Consider the following 22,428-nt stretch of genomic DNA (forward strand, 5'->3'; position numbering starts at 1 on the left):
TGCTTTCACTGACTTTTGCCAGACTCTTAGATCAGTAGCCAACCTACTATTGAGAATAAGGACGTTGCCTCATTTGTCTTTGAGTCTCGTTCAGTGACATTATCTTGCACATAGTAGACTCTCCAAATAACAGTGAAAGAACTGTTAGTCACAGTCATAAATTAAAATTTAGTTCATCTTTCAAAAGTTTCACAATAATGGCATTTTATTGAATAGTGTGCAAAGCACTTTCACATATGCTCTTTTTTTAAGTATGTAATTTTAAGTATATTCTATAAGTATAAACTCCATGAAGACAGAACTTTTTGTTTTCTTTTTTTTTTTTTTTAATTTTAGAGAGAGCATGAGCAGAGGAGAAGGACGGAGGGAGAGAGAGAGGGAGAAAGAGAGAGAGAATCTTAAGCAGCCTCCACGCTCAGTATGGAGCTTGACGTAGGACTTGATCCCACATCCCTGGGATCACGACCTGAGCTGAAATCAGAAGTCAGACACTCAACTGACTGAGCCACCTAGGTGCCCCACACGTATGCTCTTAATCGAGTCTTGTAATACTGTAAGGAATTCCCATTCCCATTCCCCAGAGGGGAAAACAAGTTTTGGAGCAAAATAATTCACTGAGGACCACTGCTATTGAAGGCATAAGGGCAAGACTACAACCCATGACTTCTGACACCAAGTGTACCACTTTGTACTTCCTCTACTGAAATCTTAAATTTGGAGGAGAAAATGAAAATGAACATGGAGATGGGATTCTCTGCCACTCTCTATATTAAAATACTTCCTTTCAAGGAAGTCTTTCCGATAGATGCTAATTGGCAATTTGTGTAGGGTATGTTCACTATTTCAGCTCCTGGTTTAGGTACCAGTATTTACAGTGAGTACAACAAAGTACCCTCAGTGTTGATTTCTCTTGTGAGACGAGATGTATGGTCTTACCACAGGGGACTCAGGCCCACAAATATCTTTCTGCTTGCTTCATCCCTTTCAGAACTCAGTAGCAAGAATTACTTCCACAGTTCCCAGCCACAGGTTCCCTGTAGAAACTAGAGCAGCTGAGGGATGCATGTAGGGAGATGAGACACTCTATGACTATGGGATTTAAATACAACACTGAAAAGCCTGTTGGAGGAAAGCTTGCATATTGCAGAGACAGTCAGTGATGGGAGAAAGCCAGAGAGAGGCCTCCAGGCTTCCTCCTGTCTCTTCCCTTTCTAAAATTCATCATTTTCAACCACAAAGTAGATTTTCTTATCTCTCAGTCAAATCACTCTCTGTGGTTTGTAGTATCATTCTGTGTTTTGGCTGAAGAGTCCATTTATCATAGAGGTTAGGGTGTGGAGATATTTTTATTAATAGTTTTTATTTACAAGAGGGACAAGTTCTTTGTAGAGAAATTAGGAAATAAAGATAAGCAAAAGTTAGGGTGCCTGGGTGGCTCAGTCAGTTAAGTGTCCAACTCTTGATTTTGGCTCAGGTCATGATCTCGCAGTTCATGAGTTTGAGCCCCATGTCGGGCTGCACGCTGACAGTGTGGAGCCTGCCTGGGCTTCTCTCTCTCTCTCTCTCTCTCTCTCTTTCTCTCTCAAAATAAATAATTAAAGTGAAAAAAAAAAAAAGGATAAGCACAAAGTTGAAAGCAGAAACCATCCATGATCTAGTCACTATTGTTAATAGACAACTCACATTAACATTTTTGTGATTATTTCAGCATTTCAACCTGAGAGACATAAGCATCTCTCCAAATCCCAACATTTACGTGACATGGGTTATGTGTTTGTTAAATAGTAATAGTAATCACATTCTAGTACACATTTTCCGAGTGGCTTTAGGTGCTATGCTGAAACTTTTCATTCTACTTGTCTGAACTTTCAAAATTAGAGAATAAATAGCACCTGCCTTCTCAGCAGTTCTATGGCAGCTAGTCAAGGCCATGTCGCTGCACATGGTGTGCAATGCAGAACTTTCATAGGGAAATGATAATGGTTTCTGAGAAAGTCTTATCACCTGTGCTATCCTGTGGTCATCGAGGGTGGGGGATGTGTGTGACTCACAGACTAGGTCCCAGGATGAGTTTAGCAAAGGCCTTTCTCCTCTCCTCTTTGTCAGTGACACTTGAAGGACATCTGACCCTCCTCTTTGTCAGTGATACTTGAAGGACATCTGACCCTCCTCTTTGTCAGTGACACTTGAAGGAAATCTGACCTGGGTTTTTTTTGGCTATAGTGTGATACTACATTTATCGTACCTCTACCAGGTAAAGACCTAGTAGAAATTAGGAATCTCTTTTTGCAAGACATTTTTTAAAAGAATGTCTGCTTTGTTGATGCTGTTATGCTAAGAAAATATGTGACCTAAGTACAATTCTGTTTATCTGTTGTTGTTTTTTTTCCTATTTAGGCAGCAATAAGGAAGGAACTAAATGAATTTAAAAGCACAGAAATGGAAGTTCATGAAGAGAGTCGACAGTTTACAAGGTAGGTGGGCAAAATGCAATTCAGCATATTTTTTATGTGTATTTTACCACAATTAAAAGTTTTTTAAAGTTTTTTTAATGTTTATTTTTGACAGAGAGAAAGAGACAGAATGTGAGTGGGGGAGGGGCAGAGAATCCAAAGCAGGCTCCGGGCTCTGAGCTGTCAGCACAGAGCCCCGCGAGCGTTGGGATCGTGACCTGATCTGAAGTCGAACATTTACCCAACTGAGCCACCCAGGCAGCCCTACAAGTTTTTTTAAATACAGTTGAGCCTAACACCATCTAACGAACATTTCTAAAATTAAGTCTTTTTTTTTTTTTTTTTTTTTTTTTCCTACAGAAGTCTGAATCATTCCAAAGGGCTATGTTTGGGTTTCTTTCTTAGCTTTATTTTCTGGGACAGGAGAAACGCATTAGAATCATTTATTCTGTCCTTAAAGAGACTTAGTTGAAGTTTTATGCCCAGAACAGATGCTGGAAAGAGCCACTATGGGCACCTGTGTGTCTGCTTTGGGATCACAGTAGACATAACCTAGAGAAGATAGAAATTCAATTTTTAGAAGATTTAACTTAGACTAGGAATCCAGTTTTTACTGGTGCTGTGGAAGATTGAAATAATCCTACTCTTGTAACTCCCAGTACCCCCTCGGTTTCAGTTTATTCTTCTGCTGAAACCAGAAGAGACCTGAATGTGATCATATAGTCTGACTACCTGCCCTCCCTCCCCCACCCCCCCCCCACCACCACTTAACAGGTGTTCTGTTTATTTCTCTGTAATGGATTTATGTGGTCTGGTTTTTTTTTTTTATAACACGTATATTCGTAAAAATTTGCATGCCAATTAAAAATTGAATTATTGGGGGGCGGCTGGGTGGCTCAGTTGGTTAAGCATCCGACTTCGGCTCAGGTCATGATCTCATGGTTCGTGGGTTCGAGTCCCGCGTCAGGCTCTGTGCTGACAGCTCAGGGCCTGGAGCCTGCTTCTGATTCTGTGTCTCCCTCCCCTCAGCTCCTCCCCTGCTCACACTCTGTCTCTCTCTCAAAATAAACAAAGATTAAACAAAAATTTTTTTTTTTTAATTGAATTGTTGGGGCACCTGAGTGGCTCAGTTGGTTAAGTGTCTGACTTTGGCTCAGGTTATGATTTCATGGTTCGTGGGTTCGAGCATCCCCTGGCTGCTTCAGATTCTGTGTCTCCCTCTCTCTCTGCCCCTCTTCCACTCACACTCTGTCTCTCTCCCTCTCTTAAAAATAAATAAAAACATTAAAATAAAATGGAATTGTTAAAAAACATACCAAGACAGATGATTACATGAAGAAGACCACAGTAGGTCTTTCTGGAAAGCAAATACTGGTTCCCTAGGCTAGTACAGCTTCTGCAGGACAGCCATATATTATGGTGCTGCTCTGCCTGCAGTGGCTCCTGTCGGTGGTGCTGTTCCATGCTGAGCATGTCCTACGATAAAGGAGGTCATGGCACAACTTCATAATTTAATAGCAAATCCCTTCCCTAAAGTTGATGGGGGCCTCCTTGCTCCAAAGCTATTGCTTCTGTGAAAATGTCTGGTATGCAGAAGAAATTCCCCCTTTCTCCTAGGGGAGGTTTATTTGTTTTGGTTCCTCCCATATCATGTTTATTTGTAAATGCATTCGGGGCTTTTAGCCATCCGAACGTGTGGGATTTGTCTCTAGCTGAGGGCTGCATCCTGTCCTGATCTACTCTTGGGCCAGTCACACGCCCGTATCAAGCCAGACCTATTTGTCCCCTCCTTTTCTCCCTTCCACTCTGAGGTCAGGGAAAGTTCATGCTGATATTTGACACCTGTGGCCATACTTCTCCAGTAAAGTTGATCATAATAAGGTGGCTGAATACTTATGGTGACATCTAGTTGGCTGGGACCTCCGGGTAACTGGAAGGACAGCATGCACATGTACTTGTGCTTTTGAGTCCTGACCCCCGAGATATAGTGACTACACTCAACCTATTCTTTATCATTCAGGATAGCTTTACTTCTGTGTGTTTTTCCTAGAAATCATAGAAATCCTGATTACCTCATTTTTATTTGATAACATTATATGAAGAATAAACTACAAAGGAAAATAACCAAATTTTAAAAATGCATTTCTTTGGAAGTTCTGTTTATAAAAAATAAAAATTTATGCTGAAGGAGGTCCTTTCTCTTCTATTGTATGCTATGAACAAGTTTTAAAAAAGGAGGCTGCAAAGAGAGTAAAGGTCATTTATTTTTTGCTATGTATTTGTCATGGACCAATATATTCTAATTAAGCATTCAAACAATACAAAAATCCATCCATGAAAAAGGAAAACTCCCTTCGCTCCATCCTTCCCCAGCTTCATTCCCATTCTCGTAGGTAATCACCGGGAAAAGTTTGGTGTAGGTAGATCCATCTGGTCACTTTTCTGTGCATTTGCAAACATGTATGGATATTTATGACTTATGTGTACATACACATATGCCTTTATGTATCCCTTCTGAGTCACACACAAAACAGGATCTAGAAAATCTTTCCATATTAGTGTGTACCTCATTCACTTGAATGACTTTATGGCCTTTTGTAGATAATATACCGTAAGTTATTGAACAATTATTCTATTGATGGATGTTATGGAATTTGTAGTGTTTCATTAGAAAAGCAATGCTGCCTTGACTTTCTTTGTAAATATATCCTGACACATAGATGCCAGTATTTCTGTAGTAGTCCCGTGAGAAGATTTGCTAGGTCACTGGCGATATATTTTTTACATTTTGGAAGATGCTATTCTGTAACCTGCAGTTTATGAGCATACCTGGTGTATCACCTTCATCAGCACTGGTGGGGCAGGACAGGGGTGGTGGTGAGGGGTCTATAGTCTAAAGAATGAACAATAATATCTTATTTCATTGATTTCTATAAGGTTAGGTATTTTTACATATCTTTATTGACCATTTACATTTCTTATTTACTTTTACTAGTTTTCTTTTGGGTGTCTCTTTCATATGGATTAGTAATTAGATATTACTTAGATATTGTGGATACTGGCTCTTTATTACATACGTTACTATAATTTCCTCCAATTCTTAACTTTTTAACTTTTTTTAATGGTCTTTTATTTAAATCTTTGCATATTCAAATATGTCTGAATTGTTACTTTTACTTCATTGTTCTGTGTCTTATGGAGAAAGGCCAAGATTATAAATCTGTTATCTTCAGTTCTTATATATGCCTTTTTTTTTTTTAAACTTAGATCTTTAATCCATTGGGCATTTATTTGGATATATGATTCAAGAGAGTAACTAACTTTACTTTGTTCTAAATCAGTAGTCAGTTTCCCCATTTATTTCCCCCTTGATGTGAAAGTCTTCTTTTAATATACACATGGATCAGTTCCTGGATTCTTTTTTTTTTTTTTTTTTTTTTAAGTGGGTTCTGCACCCAATGTGGGACTTGAACTAACAGCCCCGAGATCAAAAGTTGCCTACTCCCCTGGCTGAGCCAGCCAGGTGCCCCCAGATTCTTTATTATGCTCTAGTGAGTTATTGTCTATCTTTGCACTGTGTCACACTGTTTAATTAGAATAAATTTGTGATGTGTTTTTATATCTGATGGCATATTTTTTCACCTTCAAAATTCCATTGGCTACTTTGCTGTATTTACTCATCTACAGAAATTTAGAGTGTACTTATTATATACTATAAAATTCTATCGATATCTTTATTGTTTAAGTAAATATTAATAGATGTAAATAGGGATGAGCTTTTCAAGAGAAAATTATAGGCTTTTTTTTTTTTTACAGTAACAAAGGTAAGCTTTAAAAGTTTTCCAAAAAATATATTGATTAACACTCTTTAAAATGTCTATCCAGATAAAGAAAAATTAAATATTCATAGCAGTAAGATAAATATGCCTTGCTTAAGTACTCTTTAAAACCTGGCAGCAAAGCAAATGTCTACTGCTATTTTTCCATTAATTTGTATTACATCATTAGAGTTACATTCCAATAAAGAAAAATTTTGGCTCTAAGACTTATAAAAATCTTGCTTATGATTTTCACATTGTTTTCAGTATTTCTTTTAAGAGGAAAAAGGTTTGGTAAACACTGCTGAGTTTAATCAAAATAATGCCAAAATATGATAATGTTTTACATTTAGAAAATCGCTTATGTAGAAGATGGTGTTACTCTTAGCAGCAGTCACCCTTGGAGGGAGCATACAGGCTGCTGATCATTTCCTAGCCCTTTAAATGCAATCTAGATAGAGAGCAGCTCACTTATTAGCTCTCCTTATTAGTGGCAGACATTATCTCCTTATATCAAGTAAGCCTGCCATTCAAAACCTAAATCTGTTAATTCCCTGTGGATTTAGAGTGGTTAATAAAAGACAGCCCTGCTCCCTCTGCCCGGGCACCTTTTTATCCAGAGATAATCTCCCCCACAGTGATGTATCAGTCAACACTGGAAGGATCCATTCCCATAGAGAGAGCTTCCTTTGCTTCTGTATCTCTGGAGAGATTCACAAAAAGCTGATGACATTGGTTGCCTCTGGGGCGGAGGATTGGTGGGTAGGAGCAGGCATGGGAAAAATTCACTCTTCGAATTTTTGAAATACAAGAATTTATTATCAGGGGCGCCTGGGTGGCGCAGTCGGTTAAGCGTCCGACTTCAGCCAGGTCACGATCTCGCGGTCTGTGAGTTCGAGCCCCGCGTCAGGCTCTGGGCTGATGGCTCGGAGCCTGGAGCCTGTTTCCGATTCTGTGTCTCCCTCTCTCTCTGACCCTCCCCCGTTCATGCTCTGTCTCTCTCTGTCCCAAAAATAAATTAAAAAAAAAAAAAAAGAATTTATTATCAAAAACAAATACCTAGAAGAAAAATGAAAGCTCCATTCCCTAAGTTCTCTGTCTGTAAGTGAGGATACCATCATGGTAGCTTTCCTTGAATAATGTGCTAGCACTAAATTCGTTGTGACATTCCTGTTATTGGTGTACCCAGAAAACACCTCTGAAACCTCCATCATGGAATATATTCTGTGACATGTTGGATCTGTAGTGGTAAAGAATTGCAGTGATTCACTCTTTCATCTAATTCCCCAAATTTCTCCCCGTGTATTTTGGATGGCTCTCTGGCGTTGCAATGCCTTCTGGGGCCATGTGACAAGGGGGAGGACTAGTGGTCCCCGAGACAATTCATCCTGTGGCCTGAGAGGTACCAAGCTCTCACATTGGCTTCTTAGAACACTTGCTACTTGTCTGGCCACATCGTCTATTTTCTGCCACCAGCAGCTGCCCGCCCAGGTCACTGTTCAAAACCCAGAAGACTGTTTGAAGGGCTGCGTATTATTTAATAGGATTATTGCATTCTGGAAGAAGACCACCATGGCGAAATAAAGCTGCTTCCCTTTCCATAGTAAATGGCATTTCCGAAATTTAAAATGATTCCCTAAATTATAAAGACAAATGGTATGAAAGGTCAAATTTTCGTTGAAAACTAAATTTTAAAATAGTTACAGCTAGCTGAGGAGTAAGATTATGAGTCATTGTAATCTTCTTCTGGGTATTCTCTTTTCCAGAATTTTTTTGTATCCACATGGATTAGATTTATAATCAAGAGAGAATATTACTTTTAAAAAGTAAACTTTGAATTTAGTAAGTAAGAGTATTTTTTAGAGTGTGAAGTGTAAAATCCATGTATGTGATTTTATTAGCTTATAAATTATTTACTTGTTTTATTAAAGCAAAGAATCATTGAATTGACAGTCTTAGCATCAAAGTGAGTCTCAAGATCATTGGCATATTGTTAAGTGGAAAATCGGGATACTGATAAAGCTATGAATAGCAATAGTATGTTTTATTTAAAATTCAGATGCATAGAGGGGCATCTGGGTGGCTTAGGCAGTGAAGCGTCTGCCTCATGATTTCAGCTCAGGTCATGATGTCACGGTTCATGGGATTGAGCCCCACATCAGGCTCTGCGCTGATAGTGCAGAGCCTGCTTGGGATTCTCTCTCTCTCTCTTGCTCTCTTTCTCTCTCTCTCTCTCTCTCTCCCCTCGCCCCTATCCTGCTTACTCTCTCCCTCAAAATAAATAAAGAAACTTAAAAAAAATTTTTTTTAATTCAGATGCATAGAAAAAAAATAGGAAATAACATCCAAAAACTCTTAACTGTTTATTACAGAATGGGGTTATAGGCTTTTTTTTTTTCTCTACTTTTCAAACACTCTTAATGTGGTTAGGTTGAGGTATGTCTGTGGGTGTGGGCAGGTATATTTAAAGTGACTATCTCCTTCTATACCATTTTGAGTGATTACTATCCTATGTGGATTTACAGATAAAATAAACTGATTTTTCAACTTTTAGATACGCTTATCAAAATGTGACACGGCAAGAATTACACGTGGGACCCCAATCAAAATTAAATAAGGGGCGGGACACCTGGATGGCTCAGTTGGTTAAGCCTCAGACTTCAGCTCAGGTCATGATCTCACAGTTTGTGAGTTTGTGAGGTTGAGCCCTGCATCGGACTCTGTGCAGACAGATCGGAACCTGTTGCTGCTTCGGATTCTGTGTCTCCCTCTCACTCTGCTCCTCCCCCACTCACACGTGTGCTCGTTATCTCTCTCTCTCTCTCAAAACTAAACATTGAAAATAAAAATCAAATTAAATAAGGGGTCCTCCACTGAGGAATGAGAAAGCTGCTTTTGCAGTGCTGTTCTCTTCCGTGGGTGCTCCATTTACCTGGACAGAACCTAAAAAGAGCTGCAGAAATGCAGCTTTAACCACCAGACTTGGAAGCAATTGGCTCAGTATTTGGAACAATAAAAGCCCATCCAGCATGTGATCTGGCTTCTCAGGTAGAACTAAGAGCTGTGGTTTAGGAGAACCTGCTCATTTTTAAAGCATATGTGCCACGACCTTGAAACCCTTTTAAATAAAGGAGAAATGCATTATTCAGGATTTCTGTATATATCAAACACGGAAGTATAGGAAAAGTACACACAAATTACATTTGTGAGTAATTTTATTATTTTCTATTATCTGAATGAATTTACAGGAAGGTGAGTAAGTTTGTATGTATTAATTTGTGGAGGAATCACCTTTATGGAAAAGAATGATCTTTACCTGAATCCCATGACTTAAAAATAGCTCCCCCTCTCGGGGCACCTGGGTGGCTCAGTCGGTTGAGTATTTTTCTTCGGCTCAGGTCATGATCTCACGGTCCGTTGGGTTCCAGCCCCACGTTGGGCTCTGGGCTGACAGCTCAGAGCCTGGAACCTGCTTTGGATTCTGTGCCCCTCTCTCTGTGCCCTTCCCCCACTCATGTTCTGTCTCTCTCCCTCTCTCTGTCAAAAATAAACATTAAAAAATATATTTTTAAATAACACCCCCTCTCATTCACTTCCTCTCGACAGTATGAAAATAAGAAAAATGTATTCCAGTTTTAATAAGAAAAACACGGGGGCACCTGGGTGGCTCAGTGGGTTAAGCGTCCGACTTCAGCTCAGGTCACGATCTCGCAGTCCGTGAGTTCGAGCCCTGCGTGGGGCTCTGGGCTGATGGCTCAGAGCCTGGAGCCTGCTTCCGATTCTGTGTCTCCCTCTCTCTCTGCCCCTCCCCCGTTCATGCTCTGTCTCTCTCTGTCTCAAAAATAAATAAAAACGTTAAAAAATTTTTTTTAAAAAGAAAAAAGAAAAAAAACGTAGGTAACTTCAATTTTGAGTCATAGGAGAGCTCAGAAAAAAAAAAGTGGACCAGGAGTTTCAGTGTACTTCAGGCACAATCACAATAAATCTATTTATTGCTCCATCAGTTGGAAGCCTAAAGCCAAACTGTCATCTTGTCAGAGAGGCAGACTTCTCAGGAGGTAAAGCTGAACTTCTCACATTTCAAAAATGAATGCAAACCATTGAGTTGTAACAAATGTAAGAGCAATTTGCATTTTTAGTACCTCTAACCAGAGAATTTTGGAGCTGAATTGGAAGAAAAGATGGCGCCTTTAAACAGAATATAGGGGGCGCCTGGGTGGCTCAGTCGGTTGAGTGACCCACTTCTGCTCAGGTCATGATCTCACGGCTTGTGAGTTCGAGCCCCGCATGGGGCTCTGTGCTGACAGCTCAGAGCCTGGAGCCTGCTTCGGATTCTGTGTGTGTCTCTCTCTCTCTGCCCCTCCTCGCTCATGTTCTGTCTCTCTCTCTGTCAAAAATAAATAAACATTAAAAAAAAATAAATTAAAAAAACCCGGAATATAAATTTCCTTTTCTGATTGGATAGTTGAAGAAAATATATGAGGTTTTGTTTTTAGTTTTTGTTTTATTTGTTTGTTTATTTATTTATTTATTTTTTACCAGATCTGGCAGTCCATATGAAGAGAGGGTACATTCTTTTTTTTTTTTCAATTTTTTAATGTTTGTTTATTTTTGAGAGAGAGACAGAGACAGAGAATGAGTGGGGGAGGGGCAGAGAGAGAGGGAGACACAGAATCCAAAGCAGGCTCCAGGCTCTGAGCTGTCAGCACAGAGCCTGATGCTGGGCTTGAATTTACAGGCTGTGAGACCATAATCTGCACCGAAGTCGGATGTTTAACCGACTGAGTCCCCCAGGCACCCCAGAGAGGGTACATTTCTGACCCCTGGCTTTGTTAGCATATTATTGCCTCTTATTGGTTGGTCACCTTCTTCTCTTAGCTGGACCCGGAAGCCATGCTGATGGCCTGTGACCTTGCATGCAGTGCAGACGTGGAGTTCATTCTCTAATGGGACCCATGGGCAAATAGTGCCTGCAGGAAAAAACAAAAAAGCTTTATGGTGTCCTGCTAATTTCTGGAAATTAAAAGCAGAATGCTTTCTAGGAAAATGCTGGGCTTTAGAAGGTTTTACATCTCTTCTGAGCCACTGACTGCTCACTTTGTTGTGCATTTCAATTATTAATTCACCTTCTTCATCCCACAGGCATTACCAGTGGGAAGACCTAGCCCGTCATGTCATGTTTCCCCATGCTTGTCCTTTGAATCCAGTGAAAATTAGAGCATTGTGGAATGTCTGCTGTACAAAGCCCAGCAAACTAGGAGAGGGCTAAAATAATTGCTCACTTCGATGAGTTTGTCTTTAATTCCTAGAAAAGCTGAACTTTGATGGCTCAAGGTGTGAAGGTCCTGCAGCTGTAGTCTATTTGTCTGTATTGTCACGGCCCCCAGGGTACCCGCTTCCCTGGTGTGGTAAGGACAGTGCTTGTGTGTCCTGTGAGGAGGGAGCTTGTACTGCTCATTTCAACCCCAAGGACATCACTGGATTCGCTTTTTCTAGTAATTGCAAAAAGTTTGTGCTGAGCCCATTGTCCTCGAGTTCCCTTTGTAGCAAAAGGCAGATGTTTTTGAGAAAACAGTGGCAATCTAAGTGTAGCCTGGGATGGGGAACAGGACTTTTCTCTGGTCAAAATTGATCAGAACTAACGGACAGATGTAGAAATCTAACTGATTGCCCCTTCCATTACATTCCACCCAGAGGGCACCAAGAAGACCCTCTGAGTGAAAGTATGAGTGAAGGCATGTTTTGTTCTCACAGTCTGATGTAGGTTAGTTAATAATAGAGTCTGAAGCCTGGAGCCTCCACTTACCAGCTCTGTGCCTTGGGCACATGACTTAGCATCTCTGTGTCTATTTCCACATCTGTACTGAGGGGATACAGAGGTACATACCTCATAGGATTGTTTTGAAGATGAAACTAGGTAATAATATGTATAGCACTTGGACTTGTGCTGGGCACAAAGTAAACATTAGTACTTTCAGCTGTTATTATCTACTGTCTTTTATATTTTATATAAAAAGGTTGGTTTAAGAGGTTTTCAATTACTCTTTTGAAATATTTTTGTAGAATTTCTGTGTTTTTCTTCAGGTTATGGTTGACTCTTCCTAGAAAGCATGATGGAATGTCCTACCATATTGGGTATCGTAGATTAATATAAATGTAATTGTAGTTAATTAAGGAGGAGCCTCATGATTGGACTCTTCATTTATAAGAATTGTTTAAAGAGAGTTTATCAAATAATTTTCTAAATGCCAGTATAGATGTATTCAGGTTTTTATGCATTCCATAAGTATTGATTGAGCACATAGAGTGAGTCAGACTCTGTTCTGGACCCTGGGAATTTAGAACATGTCAAATAAAGTCCTCACTCTTACATGGTTATGTTCTACTGAGGAAGAAAAACCATTACAAGTAAACAAATAAATAAAAATGATAATTTCAGTTTGTGCTAAGTACTATCAAGAAAATGTAAGGGCGCCTGGGTGGCTCAGTCGGTTAAAACATTGGACTCTTGATTTTGGCTCAAGTCATTACCTCACGGTTCGTGACTTGGAACATTCTGTAGGATGTGTTAGCATCCTAACAGAGCCTGCTTAGGATTCTCTCTCTCTCTCTCTCTCCCTCCCTCCCTCCCTCCCTCCCTCTCTTTCTGCCCCTCCCCTGCTCTCTCACTCTCATAAATAAATAAATAAATAAATAAATAAATAAATAACATTTTTAAACAAAAGAGAATCTAACAGGATGCTATTAAAGGGACAAGAGCGGGTGTATAGATAGGATGGCAATGAAAGGGGTGTCTTAGGGAATAAAACCTACTGTGTGATTTAGATGACAAGAGGAAGCTGTCAGCAGAGTTGGGGGAGAGAAAAACATTCCACCCCCAAAGGGAACCAGCTGATTTCAAAGGCATAGCTAGTGCAAAGGGCCTGAGTTGGTAAGGATTTTGCATGACCAGAAGGCAAAAACAACACCCAGGTGCCTAAAACAGGAACATTGTCTCCCTGTAACCAATGTAGATTCACGTACCTCCCAAAGTTATGGCCAAGGCTGGCAGTAGGAATGGAACTCAAAGTGGATACATCCCTACTTTGGTCACAACAAGTTTGCTAACTTTGGAAAGCTTGGTATATCTTATTTTTATTTTGAGTTTTGGAAACTCAAACATGCAAAAATAATATAACAAGCCCCATGCATCCATCATGCAGCTTTTCCAGTTATCAACTTATAGCCAGTCTTGCTTCAGCTGTTCTTATGGCTTTAATTTTTCACTTTTTTCATGCTTTGATTTTACATGACAACATATTTTAAGTTGTCCAGTGTGCCAGATATCGTATTCCATGATTAAAAGTGATGAAAAGCAAGTCTTTCCTCCATGCCACACAATCTTAGTGGAGGCACACCTACATAAAGATTGTATACCGTGATAAGTAACTGGTATAAACCAAGTGTTATGGGAACACAGAAGAGAAAGATGATTAATGCTTCCTTGAGAAATGGAGGAAAGGGAGTTTGGAGAACTCACAGAGTGAGATTGCAGGAGTTGGAGATGGGAAGGAAGATAGGACAAAAGGCAGAGCACAGAAGTGGAGAGTATTTGGGGGCTTAAAGTTTTTTTGTTTGGTTGGTTGGTTGGTTTTTGTTTTGTTTTGTTTTTTGAGAGAGAGAGAGAGAGCAGGGGAGGGGCAGAGAAAGGAGGACAGAGGATCTGAAGTGGGCTCTGCACAGACAGCAGCAAACCCAATTCAGGGCTCAAACTCAGGAACCGTGAGATCATGACCTGAGCCGAAGTCAGATGCTCAACCGACTGAACCATCCAGGCGTCCCCGGAAGTTAGGGTATTTTGGAAGTAGTAATAGAGATCTAGCTAGAAACATGGGTTGGGCCACATCCTGAAAGGCCTCAATCACTACTGTAAGAAATTTAAATTTTATTTCATAGGGGAAGGTGAACAATACAATGATGTTAACAAAGAACTGGAAAGATCAGATTAGTGTTTATGATGATATTGCTAGTGACAATGTGGGGCACAGATTTGATCTCCACATCTCTGAGCCTGGGACAGGAAAATGAATTAGAAGACTCATTTATGAGGACCAGTGAACATTAGATTAGACAAGACAAATGAAATACTAAATAGAATTGCGTAAACTTTCTGTGTGGGACCACAGAAATGGGCTGAAGAGGTAGATCAGATAAAATGTTGTAGAGAAGATGACTTTTGACTCTGATCTTGAATATGAAAACATAGATGGGAAACGAAGGGAGAGGATTGCAATATTAGAGAACATAGCATGTGCACAAAAGCACAGGGCTCCAAAAACACAAGGAGGTTCAGGAACTCACATGGAAGGATGTGAAACCAGCTAACTAGCTAGCTAGCATGCCATTAAAACAGCACTAGCAAAAGATGGGGACACTTTAGTAGACTCAAAGACCGTCAGTCGAAGCAAGACTTGGTGACTGATGGGATATGGAGGGTGAAGAAGAGAAATGAGTTGCAAATCTGAGGGTCTTAGACTAAAAATCTTTTAAAAGGTAGATTGTTTAACAAGATGGAACGTGCCAAGGCAGATTTATAAGAAAAGACCATTTGTATCGTTGTGGATATGTTCAGTGGAACATTTGGGTGGAAATGCCTGTCAGGTATTCGGAAATTCAGGGTAAGAAAGTAGATTTGGTGTCTTCAGTGGGAGGTGATGAGATGCTGAAGATAATGAAACAGTGACTATTTGTTGATGGTTTCCTTCTATAACTAAGAACCAGGTGTAATCAAATCCTGTATGAAACATCCCACTCAGCTCAGTACAGCTCACAGCATGATGCTTAAGATTTGCTATGTTTTGTATACTGATTGCTCTGTATCCTCGATGATATAACCAGAAAATTTTATAGAGGGGCTGTCTCTGCTTTCCAGCCTAACATTTGTAACAGTGTTCTGTTATGCCAGTAATTTATAACAGTAATTCCATTGGGAGATGTCTAGAGCTCCCTTTAATATAAACATTGCTGTACCTTATTCGGTTTACCAACTACAGAGTGCATTTCTATACCATAGACTCACAGAGTTTCTGTTTCTTCTGTCAGGTTTCACCGTCCATAAAGAAGTGTGAGACTCTGGAAACATAGACTGGTCATCTTTGGGGGAAGCCTCTCTTCCTGAAAACCTGATATTGCACTGGGATTTGAATGTGTGTGTTTCTGTTTAATTGGGGAAGGAAGTGTATGGAAAGTGCTCCCCACCTATACAGCCCAGATAGGGCCAACAAGCAAAGGGACAGGTGCAGTGACTCTGCTGTCCAGCATGTGTATTGATGGTAAGCAACACCATGGTTACACCAGTTATTCTCCATCAGGAGTTTTAATCAAGGAAGATGAGCAGAAGACAATCGCTGGGTCCTTGTTACCAGAAAGCCAAATTGTAGAGTGTGGGTTAAAGAGAAATGGGGACTGGAATTGCTGGGCACTGGAAAGGGGTAGGGGTTGAAAATCAGAAAAGAAGAGAAATATTTCATTATGTTAATGAAGAAAAGAAAAAAAAATCAAGGCATAAATATTTTTGAAGTAGGCTTTTGGTAGCTGAGAACTTATTAAGGGATTTTGGAATCTAATCACCCAATGTGGATTCCTTAAAGACCGGATCCTAGAAGAATATTCCCGTTTCACCGTTATGTTGGTGCAGTATACTACCATTATTTTATGTTGTGCCAGTGAATCCAATTGCCAGAAATAAGTCCGAGTGTTTTCATGCATCTTTTTCTTAAATGCAAGAGACGTTTATTGACTCTTAACAAGCATGCCTGCCCAAATTTTGTTGCATGTTTCAAGTAACATAGCTATATACACACTTTTTATTTTTTTATACTCCTTATCTAATGTACCAGACTTCTACAAGGATAACAGGACTGGGAATAAAGTCAGATGAATGTGACCCTATAAATCTGTAGGAAGCTCTAGAAATAAATCTTTTGGTCTTTCCCTAGCTTGATTATCTTCAAAGTGAAAGCAACTATGCTTGATCTAAGGAAGATAATATTGACAATCACAACACCTTTTTCAAAAAAAAAAAAAAAATCTGAATCCAAAGTTAAAACTTAAATGCAAGTGTTCTGCCAGCAGTTAGGTCTGAGTGGGGATGGAAAGGACTACTCATTTTCAAGGCTGCATTAGGTTGGATTGCTGCTATTAAAAAAATTAAGTACATGGATCAAAAAAATACTCACCCAAAGGCTTAAAAGAACACAGGGAATTTCCGCTAAGTGGCAAGTGAGGAGAACCTCATTTTATATTTTAAGAGTCTGCAGGTTACATCCGTAAATATAGCATTGACTTTCAGTGCAAAAGAATCAGTGAGCTTAAAGTTTGGAAGTCATGGAAGGTTTCTCTGGGAGTCTACACTCAGTATTGAGACACCCTCATTTGCCATCTTGCCGTTTTTCATGGAGTCACGGGCACAGCATGGCTTCTGCTCCCAAACACATATGATCAGATGTAAATACCCCTTGCATTTAATTGTTCTTTCATGATTGTTTTGTGCTCCTTGTATTAAAAACACATGAGACATATAATAACAAGACAGGACATGGTAGACTTGTATTTTATTCTCAGCGCTCAGGCTAGAATTTTCTGAAATGTTTCTGGTTCATAATATGGAAGACTGTAATTTGCAATTTCAACCAAAATAGCAAACATTTAATCTGGGGGATAAGTTTGGATCCTGTCGTTCATTTGTATTTTACAGAACCACTTGAAATTGAATGATTTTGCTTACGAATAAAAACTTTTAGCCCCAGTTGGCCTATTACAAAAAGCTGGGACCATTTTATAACCAAGAAAAGAAGCTGCCCTTCTTGCTGCACTCAGCTGTGTGCACGAAAAAACCCAGATTCTTCACTGTTGTCGTTTTAGTACTAGTACAAGATGAACTTTTGCTTTTGAAGAAAAAAAAAATTCTGCATGCCCAAGTGTTTTTTCTTTCTGGCTGAAAGGTTTGCGCATGTCACGGTGCTTCGATCCAGCCATGGGCATTAAGTTAGTGCTGATTCTTGCCCAAGTCCTCCCTTTCCTTATAATATTATGAGATGATCACTTTTGTGTCTTGGGAAAAAGTCCAAGGAATGTAATGTTATTTTAATTTTCTAATCTTTAAATATTACCTTAATTCCTAGTCACAAGGCCTCTATAAAATGCTAAATATAAGACATTTATCACTGTTTTGGCACTCGAGATACAGGTCATGGCAAGTCTCTATTTGGTTGATAAAAGGAACAATTTTTTTCCCCATTCGTGGTGCCTGTGATGCAGTTTTTTAATAATCTACAATGAGATGCACCCAGTTCAAAAATGACACTCTGGTCCTTCAGTCTACTGTCTCGCTAGTACGATAGGTCAGATTTATGAACTACTCATACTTTTTCTTCGTACCGATTGACACATTTAGAGAAAAGTTTACACGTTAGAAATGAAAAAGCCAAAAATACTAGCACCGCTAGTCTAATATTTAAGAACCACCAATTATGTCATGAGAATGATTCTTTAAATAAAAAGCTGTGGAAACAATCGAAGGGTTATGAGCTAACCTGTATTTTGCAGAATAAGGTTCTATATTAATAGCTAATTTGAGGAGACGGAAACACTGCATATTCACCTGGCAGCCCATCCAGAGGTCTCTTGTCTGGAAGACCCAAAAGAATGCAAAGTTGTGGACCACCCTATGCCCAATGCCAGCATTTCTGCTGTCCAACCAATAAGCTGCAATTCTATGAAGAAAATAAATATGTGCATGAATCGGGCTGTTGTAACACAAACCAGGCTGTTCCCTACTTAACGTGAGACATTAGGCTGACATAGAGGAAATGAGTTTTCCTGAGTCCCCAGGATATGATTAGGGAAGCAAACAAACCCATATCCAGGAAGATCCCAGGCAGGAAAGAACAAGACAGACTGTAAAACACAAAGGGGCCATCTCGGTCTTTTGAAAAATCAAGCAAAAGAGCATTAACATTAAGGTTGTAAGAAGACGCCATGGGCTTTATCAGCTTCTCCATGGTCTGACACAATTAGTCCTCTGGTGATCAGCGTGCATTTAAAGCAGCCCTGCCTGATAATTCCCTGTGTATGTGAAATGTCTTGCATTTTTTTATGTTTGATATGATTTACCTTTATGTTAATTCCTTAAATTATTTAAACCAAATCTACAATATTCAGAGGAACATTTTGGGTATCTGAATAGCTGTTCTAAGTGGAAGAAAAAGCAAACTCATCCATCTTCTCTGATTTACCCAGAAAAGCAGACTTTCTGGTTTCATTTTCATCTCCTTTATTAGCATAATGATTGTAGTCACTTATCTTTCTCTAACGTTAGTAAATATATTTCTGTTAGAAACTTCTGAAATGTAAGTGGAAATCTATTTAAGACAGTAAAGGAATTGAATGCACCCTTGAAAGTCATCAAATATTGAAAATGAGAGATAATTTCTTAAAACCTGTAATTTGGGTTTCACACCCTGCGGTTAATTCAGTGCTGCATTGGTACTTTGAAAAAATAAGTAACTTACACTTAAAAGAGAAAACAGTCTGCTTTAACGCTGCATATCCTGATACATACCACGTTTTAACATGTAACAGGCATTGTGTTTATACCCAATAGTCAGAGACAGCTTGCAAAAATGATACCGTATTCACAATAGAAGACAGCTTTGCCTACCACATAGTTGTAGGTGCACATTTAAAGAGTGAAAATGCTCTTTTCCTCCTTTCTTGCTCAAAAATTTCTTCAGTTTATTATTCTTTAAGTGGTCCCAGCAGTACATTAAACATAGTGAGAAGCCTTCCTCAAAAATAGGTGAGATGGAAGAAATATACGATTATGTCATTTTCATCAATATGGTAGCTAAAGCATTTCTAAATTCCAGCCATATTATTACCCCTAACCTTACTAGTGAAAGTATATGATTTGTGACAGGAATTAATTTCTTCACATCATTGGAGTATGTTGTGAGCCGTAAGGAGCCGCTAGGATGCAATTTATTTGCAGAGTTGTCCCTTGGCCTCTTGAAATGGGTTATGTTCCACTATTGAGTATTTGCTGTCTTCTTATTGGCAGGATGTATCACACTGTTTTGCTTGGCAAAGCAGAATGAACTTCTGGAACTGAAATATGTCCTAGAGGGGAATGCCATGGCAAAAGTCATCATCAAATAAATAGGACCATTTTTCTGAGAGAAAACTTATCTTTGGGTAGTTCAAATTCAGATTTCCAAGAGCTTGGCAGTGACCAAAGGCTGGTGGGGACAAAGGTAGAATACTCCCAAACCATTCTCACTTTCACTTTCCTTTTACTTTTGGTAATAATTAAGCATAAGCTTTATATGAAAATGGGAATCACCATAACATTTCTAGAAACCAATGGAAGCATAGCTCATAACGTCATTTCAAATTAACAAATCCCGTATACATTCTGCAAGATTTCTGGCATAAAATAAAATAAAATAAAATAAAATAAAATAAGAGAATCCTGTGGCAGCTATTCTCACCAAAAACCAACCCTACCGGCGAGGGTCATTTTTAGCAATGCTAGGATTTACCGCACAAAAAATGTCATCCAGCTTGTCACGTTGCTCATGCAAGGTGCCCCTATGTGCAGAGCACTGTTGATCAGTGTTTCTCAGTGAGGGTGCCTTTGACATTTGGAGCTGGGCAATTCTTTGTTTACAGAAATGTTCCCCACGTTGCAAGACGTTTAGTATCCTAAGCCCCTGCTAACTAAATGCCAGTAGCATGCCCAGTCACTGTAAAACCAAAAGTCAGAAGCCCTCCCCAGTGTTCAAATGCCCTCCTAAGGCCGTACCACCTCCCATGAATACCCCTGTCTAGTGCGGTTTGAGGACACACAGGGAAACTACCTATTTCAAAACATCGTCCTGACTGCCTTGCATTACTTTGGGCCCTGAACAGTTTCCTTCCCTTTTACTTTTCAAGGCTTCTGCTCCAGGGAAGCTTTGGTTTGCCAGTTCTTCAGGGAGGAGGTTGTCTGGCAGTCTTGTCAGTTCGAGCGGGCATAGTCACTTGGCTGGTCCCTCTTCTGTTCAGGAGAAATTTCAGATGAAGCCAAGTTTCTTCTCGGTTTTGGTCTCACAGTTTCACTTCAGAACTACACTGCTGATCACAATCTTTGTCAGTGTCATGAGGATTGAATTGTACGGCTTAATACACAACTAACAATCCACGTAAACAAAGCCTGTGGTCCATGAAAATCACCAGTAGATTTCACCTGGTAAGGCACATCCCTTGAGTTACAAAGTAGTCACCTCTTTCCCCTCTTAAAAAAGCATTTAATCTACATGCGAATGCTTGAATTCGCCCTGTATAAATATAGTCATGCAGTTCAATTTTACTAAAATTCTGAAGTATGAAGGAAGTGTGGATTAACTGGATGGCATATGTATTGTTCCTACTTCGATGATGGTCATACACAAAACAAGATGAATTTTACCTAGGTGAAACATTATTAAACTATGCGAACGATACATAAACACACGTATTCTCTGTCACTTTTTATCACCAAAACTGAGTAGTAAATATGTCCTGAAATAATATGCATGAATGGTGGCCTATAGAATGGAATAATTTAGCCACTAAAATTTTTTTTAATATTAAAATTTCTAAATAATCTTTTTCGAGACAGAGCAACTCAGAGTCGATAAAGGTGATTATATTGTGAAGATTTAGATGGTGCTTAAGAATTCTTAGCTTGTTAAATACCAGTATTTTTTTTTTTCTTTTTAAGAATAAATTAAAGGGAGTAAATGAGGCAGAATGCCACTGCACCCTCAGGTCAATTTCATGGTATATATTAAAATGCCAATAATATTTGTGCCACTTGCCAATTTAGGGGACTTTTCCCTTACTGGATGCTTTTATTATAGTTTGACTGTATCATTACATTGCTTCGAGAGCCTTCACAAAGAGATGTCACCATTGCAGTGCTAACTAGCATTTGAAAACAATCCGAATAAATCTAGGGTCAAACCACTTTCCTTACTTAAAATATAGGCACTAATTTTTATTTTTATTTTTTTTAATATTTCTTCTGTGGCTTAGAAATGTGCCAGTGTGTTCCAAACATTCTGCACCAGTTTCACCAGATGTAGTACCTAGCAAAAACCTAACCTGTCATTTTTTTCTGTGTCAATAGTGACCTTCAAATAAAGCACTATATGCATTCTTTTGTTATTTCAAGCTTTGGTTTAAGTGGTTAAGAGTGGTAAGCTGTGATCATCATCAGACTGACTGAATGATTCCTGATTTCCAGTGAGTAATCTAATTCTACATATTACACAGGTACAATATCTGTGACTGTAAATAACTGGAACTATACACTGATTAACATGACAGTTTCTCTTTGTTGTTGTTGTTCTTGATCTGTACTGTATCATAGTATGTGGGTAGAAATACCTCCAAGTATACACAGATATGTATATGTATTCCACTATTGCAACCTGAAAGACAGACTATGTATTATCTTTTTTTATTCCTTACTGGTGTTTGTGTTATTTAAAAAGCAAAATTATGCTCTCCTTAGTTGTATAATATTATAGGATACTTTGCTGTGCACAATTCCAAGTGCCTTAGAACATTGTTTAGCTTTCTTAAGTATATATAAATGCATATATGTATAAAATTGGGAAAAGTTACCTCAATAAAATCATTGGGAAATCCCCAACTTTAGTTTCTTCCAATTCTATTGTATTGAGATAGTGCTCGGTATTTTTTAATTAAAAGCTCACTGAGTTCTCCCCTGTAAAGCAAGAATAAGGTAGTTCTTCTAATTGTTTATTATTCCAACTGCACCTAATTCAAAGATTTCTGTATGTAAGGTCTTGTGATTTGTACTTTTTATTTAAAATATCTGTCTAAGAATTACTGCGCGAAACAGCAACTTACAGTATATTTTTAAAACTTGCTTTTTTTTTTATATCTGAGGATATTTGATGTTGATGTTTTTATTGACATTATACTGTGTAAAAATAAAAGCTAGTCCCTTTAGAGTTTATAATACAGAAAATAAACAAACTTCCTCATTATGCTTACTATTTAATGTATTATAAGCAAAGAGAGGTTGGCAGCATATTTTGGCCCAAAAAGGAATTGGAATATATTTA

The 22,428-nt window shown here is 38.9% G+C and overlaps 1 protein-coding gene across 6 annotated transcripts in view; it reads left to right on the top strand.

Moving 5' to 3' along the window:
* The window catches only part of PHACTR2 (phosphatase and actin regulator 2), a 135,805-nt gene extending 113,643 nt beyond the window's left edge, over positions 1-22,162 (top strand). For 3 of the 6 annotated variants that reach the window (XM_042939983.1, XM_042939984.1, XM_042939987.1), the window contains 2 exons: positions 2,398-2,474; positions 15,353-22,162. In XM_042939983.1, the coding sequence (XP_042795917.1) occupies positions 2,398-2,474; positions 15,353-15,368 (93 nt within the window). In that variant the 3' untranslated portion in view covers positions 15,369-22,162. Of the gene's footprint in view, positions 1-2,397; positions 2,479-15,352 lie in introns of those variants that run through there. The other 3 variants (XM_042939985.1, XM_042939986.1, XM_042939988.1) reach the window with 1 other exon arrangement.
* The last annotated feature ends 266 nt before the right edge of the window (positions 22,163-22,428 follow it).

This window comes from Panthera leo, chromosome B2 (assembly GCF_018350215.1).
Source record: "Panthera leo isolate Ple1 chromosome B2, P.leo_Ple1_pat1.1, whole genome shotgun sequence".
NCBI lineage: Eukaryota > Metazoa > Chordata > Mammalia > Carnivora > Felidae > Panthera > Panthera leo.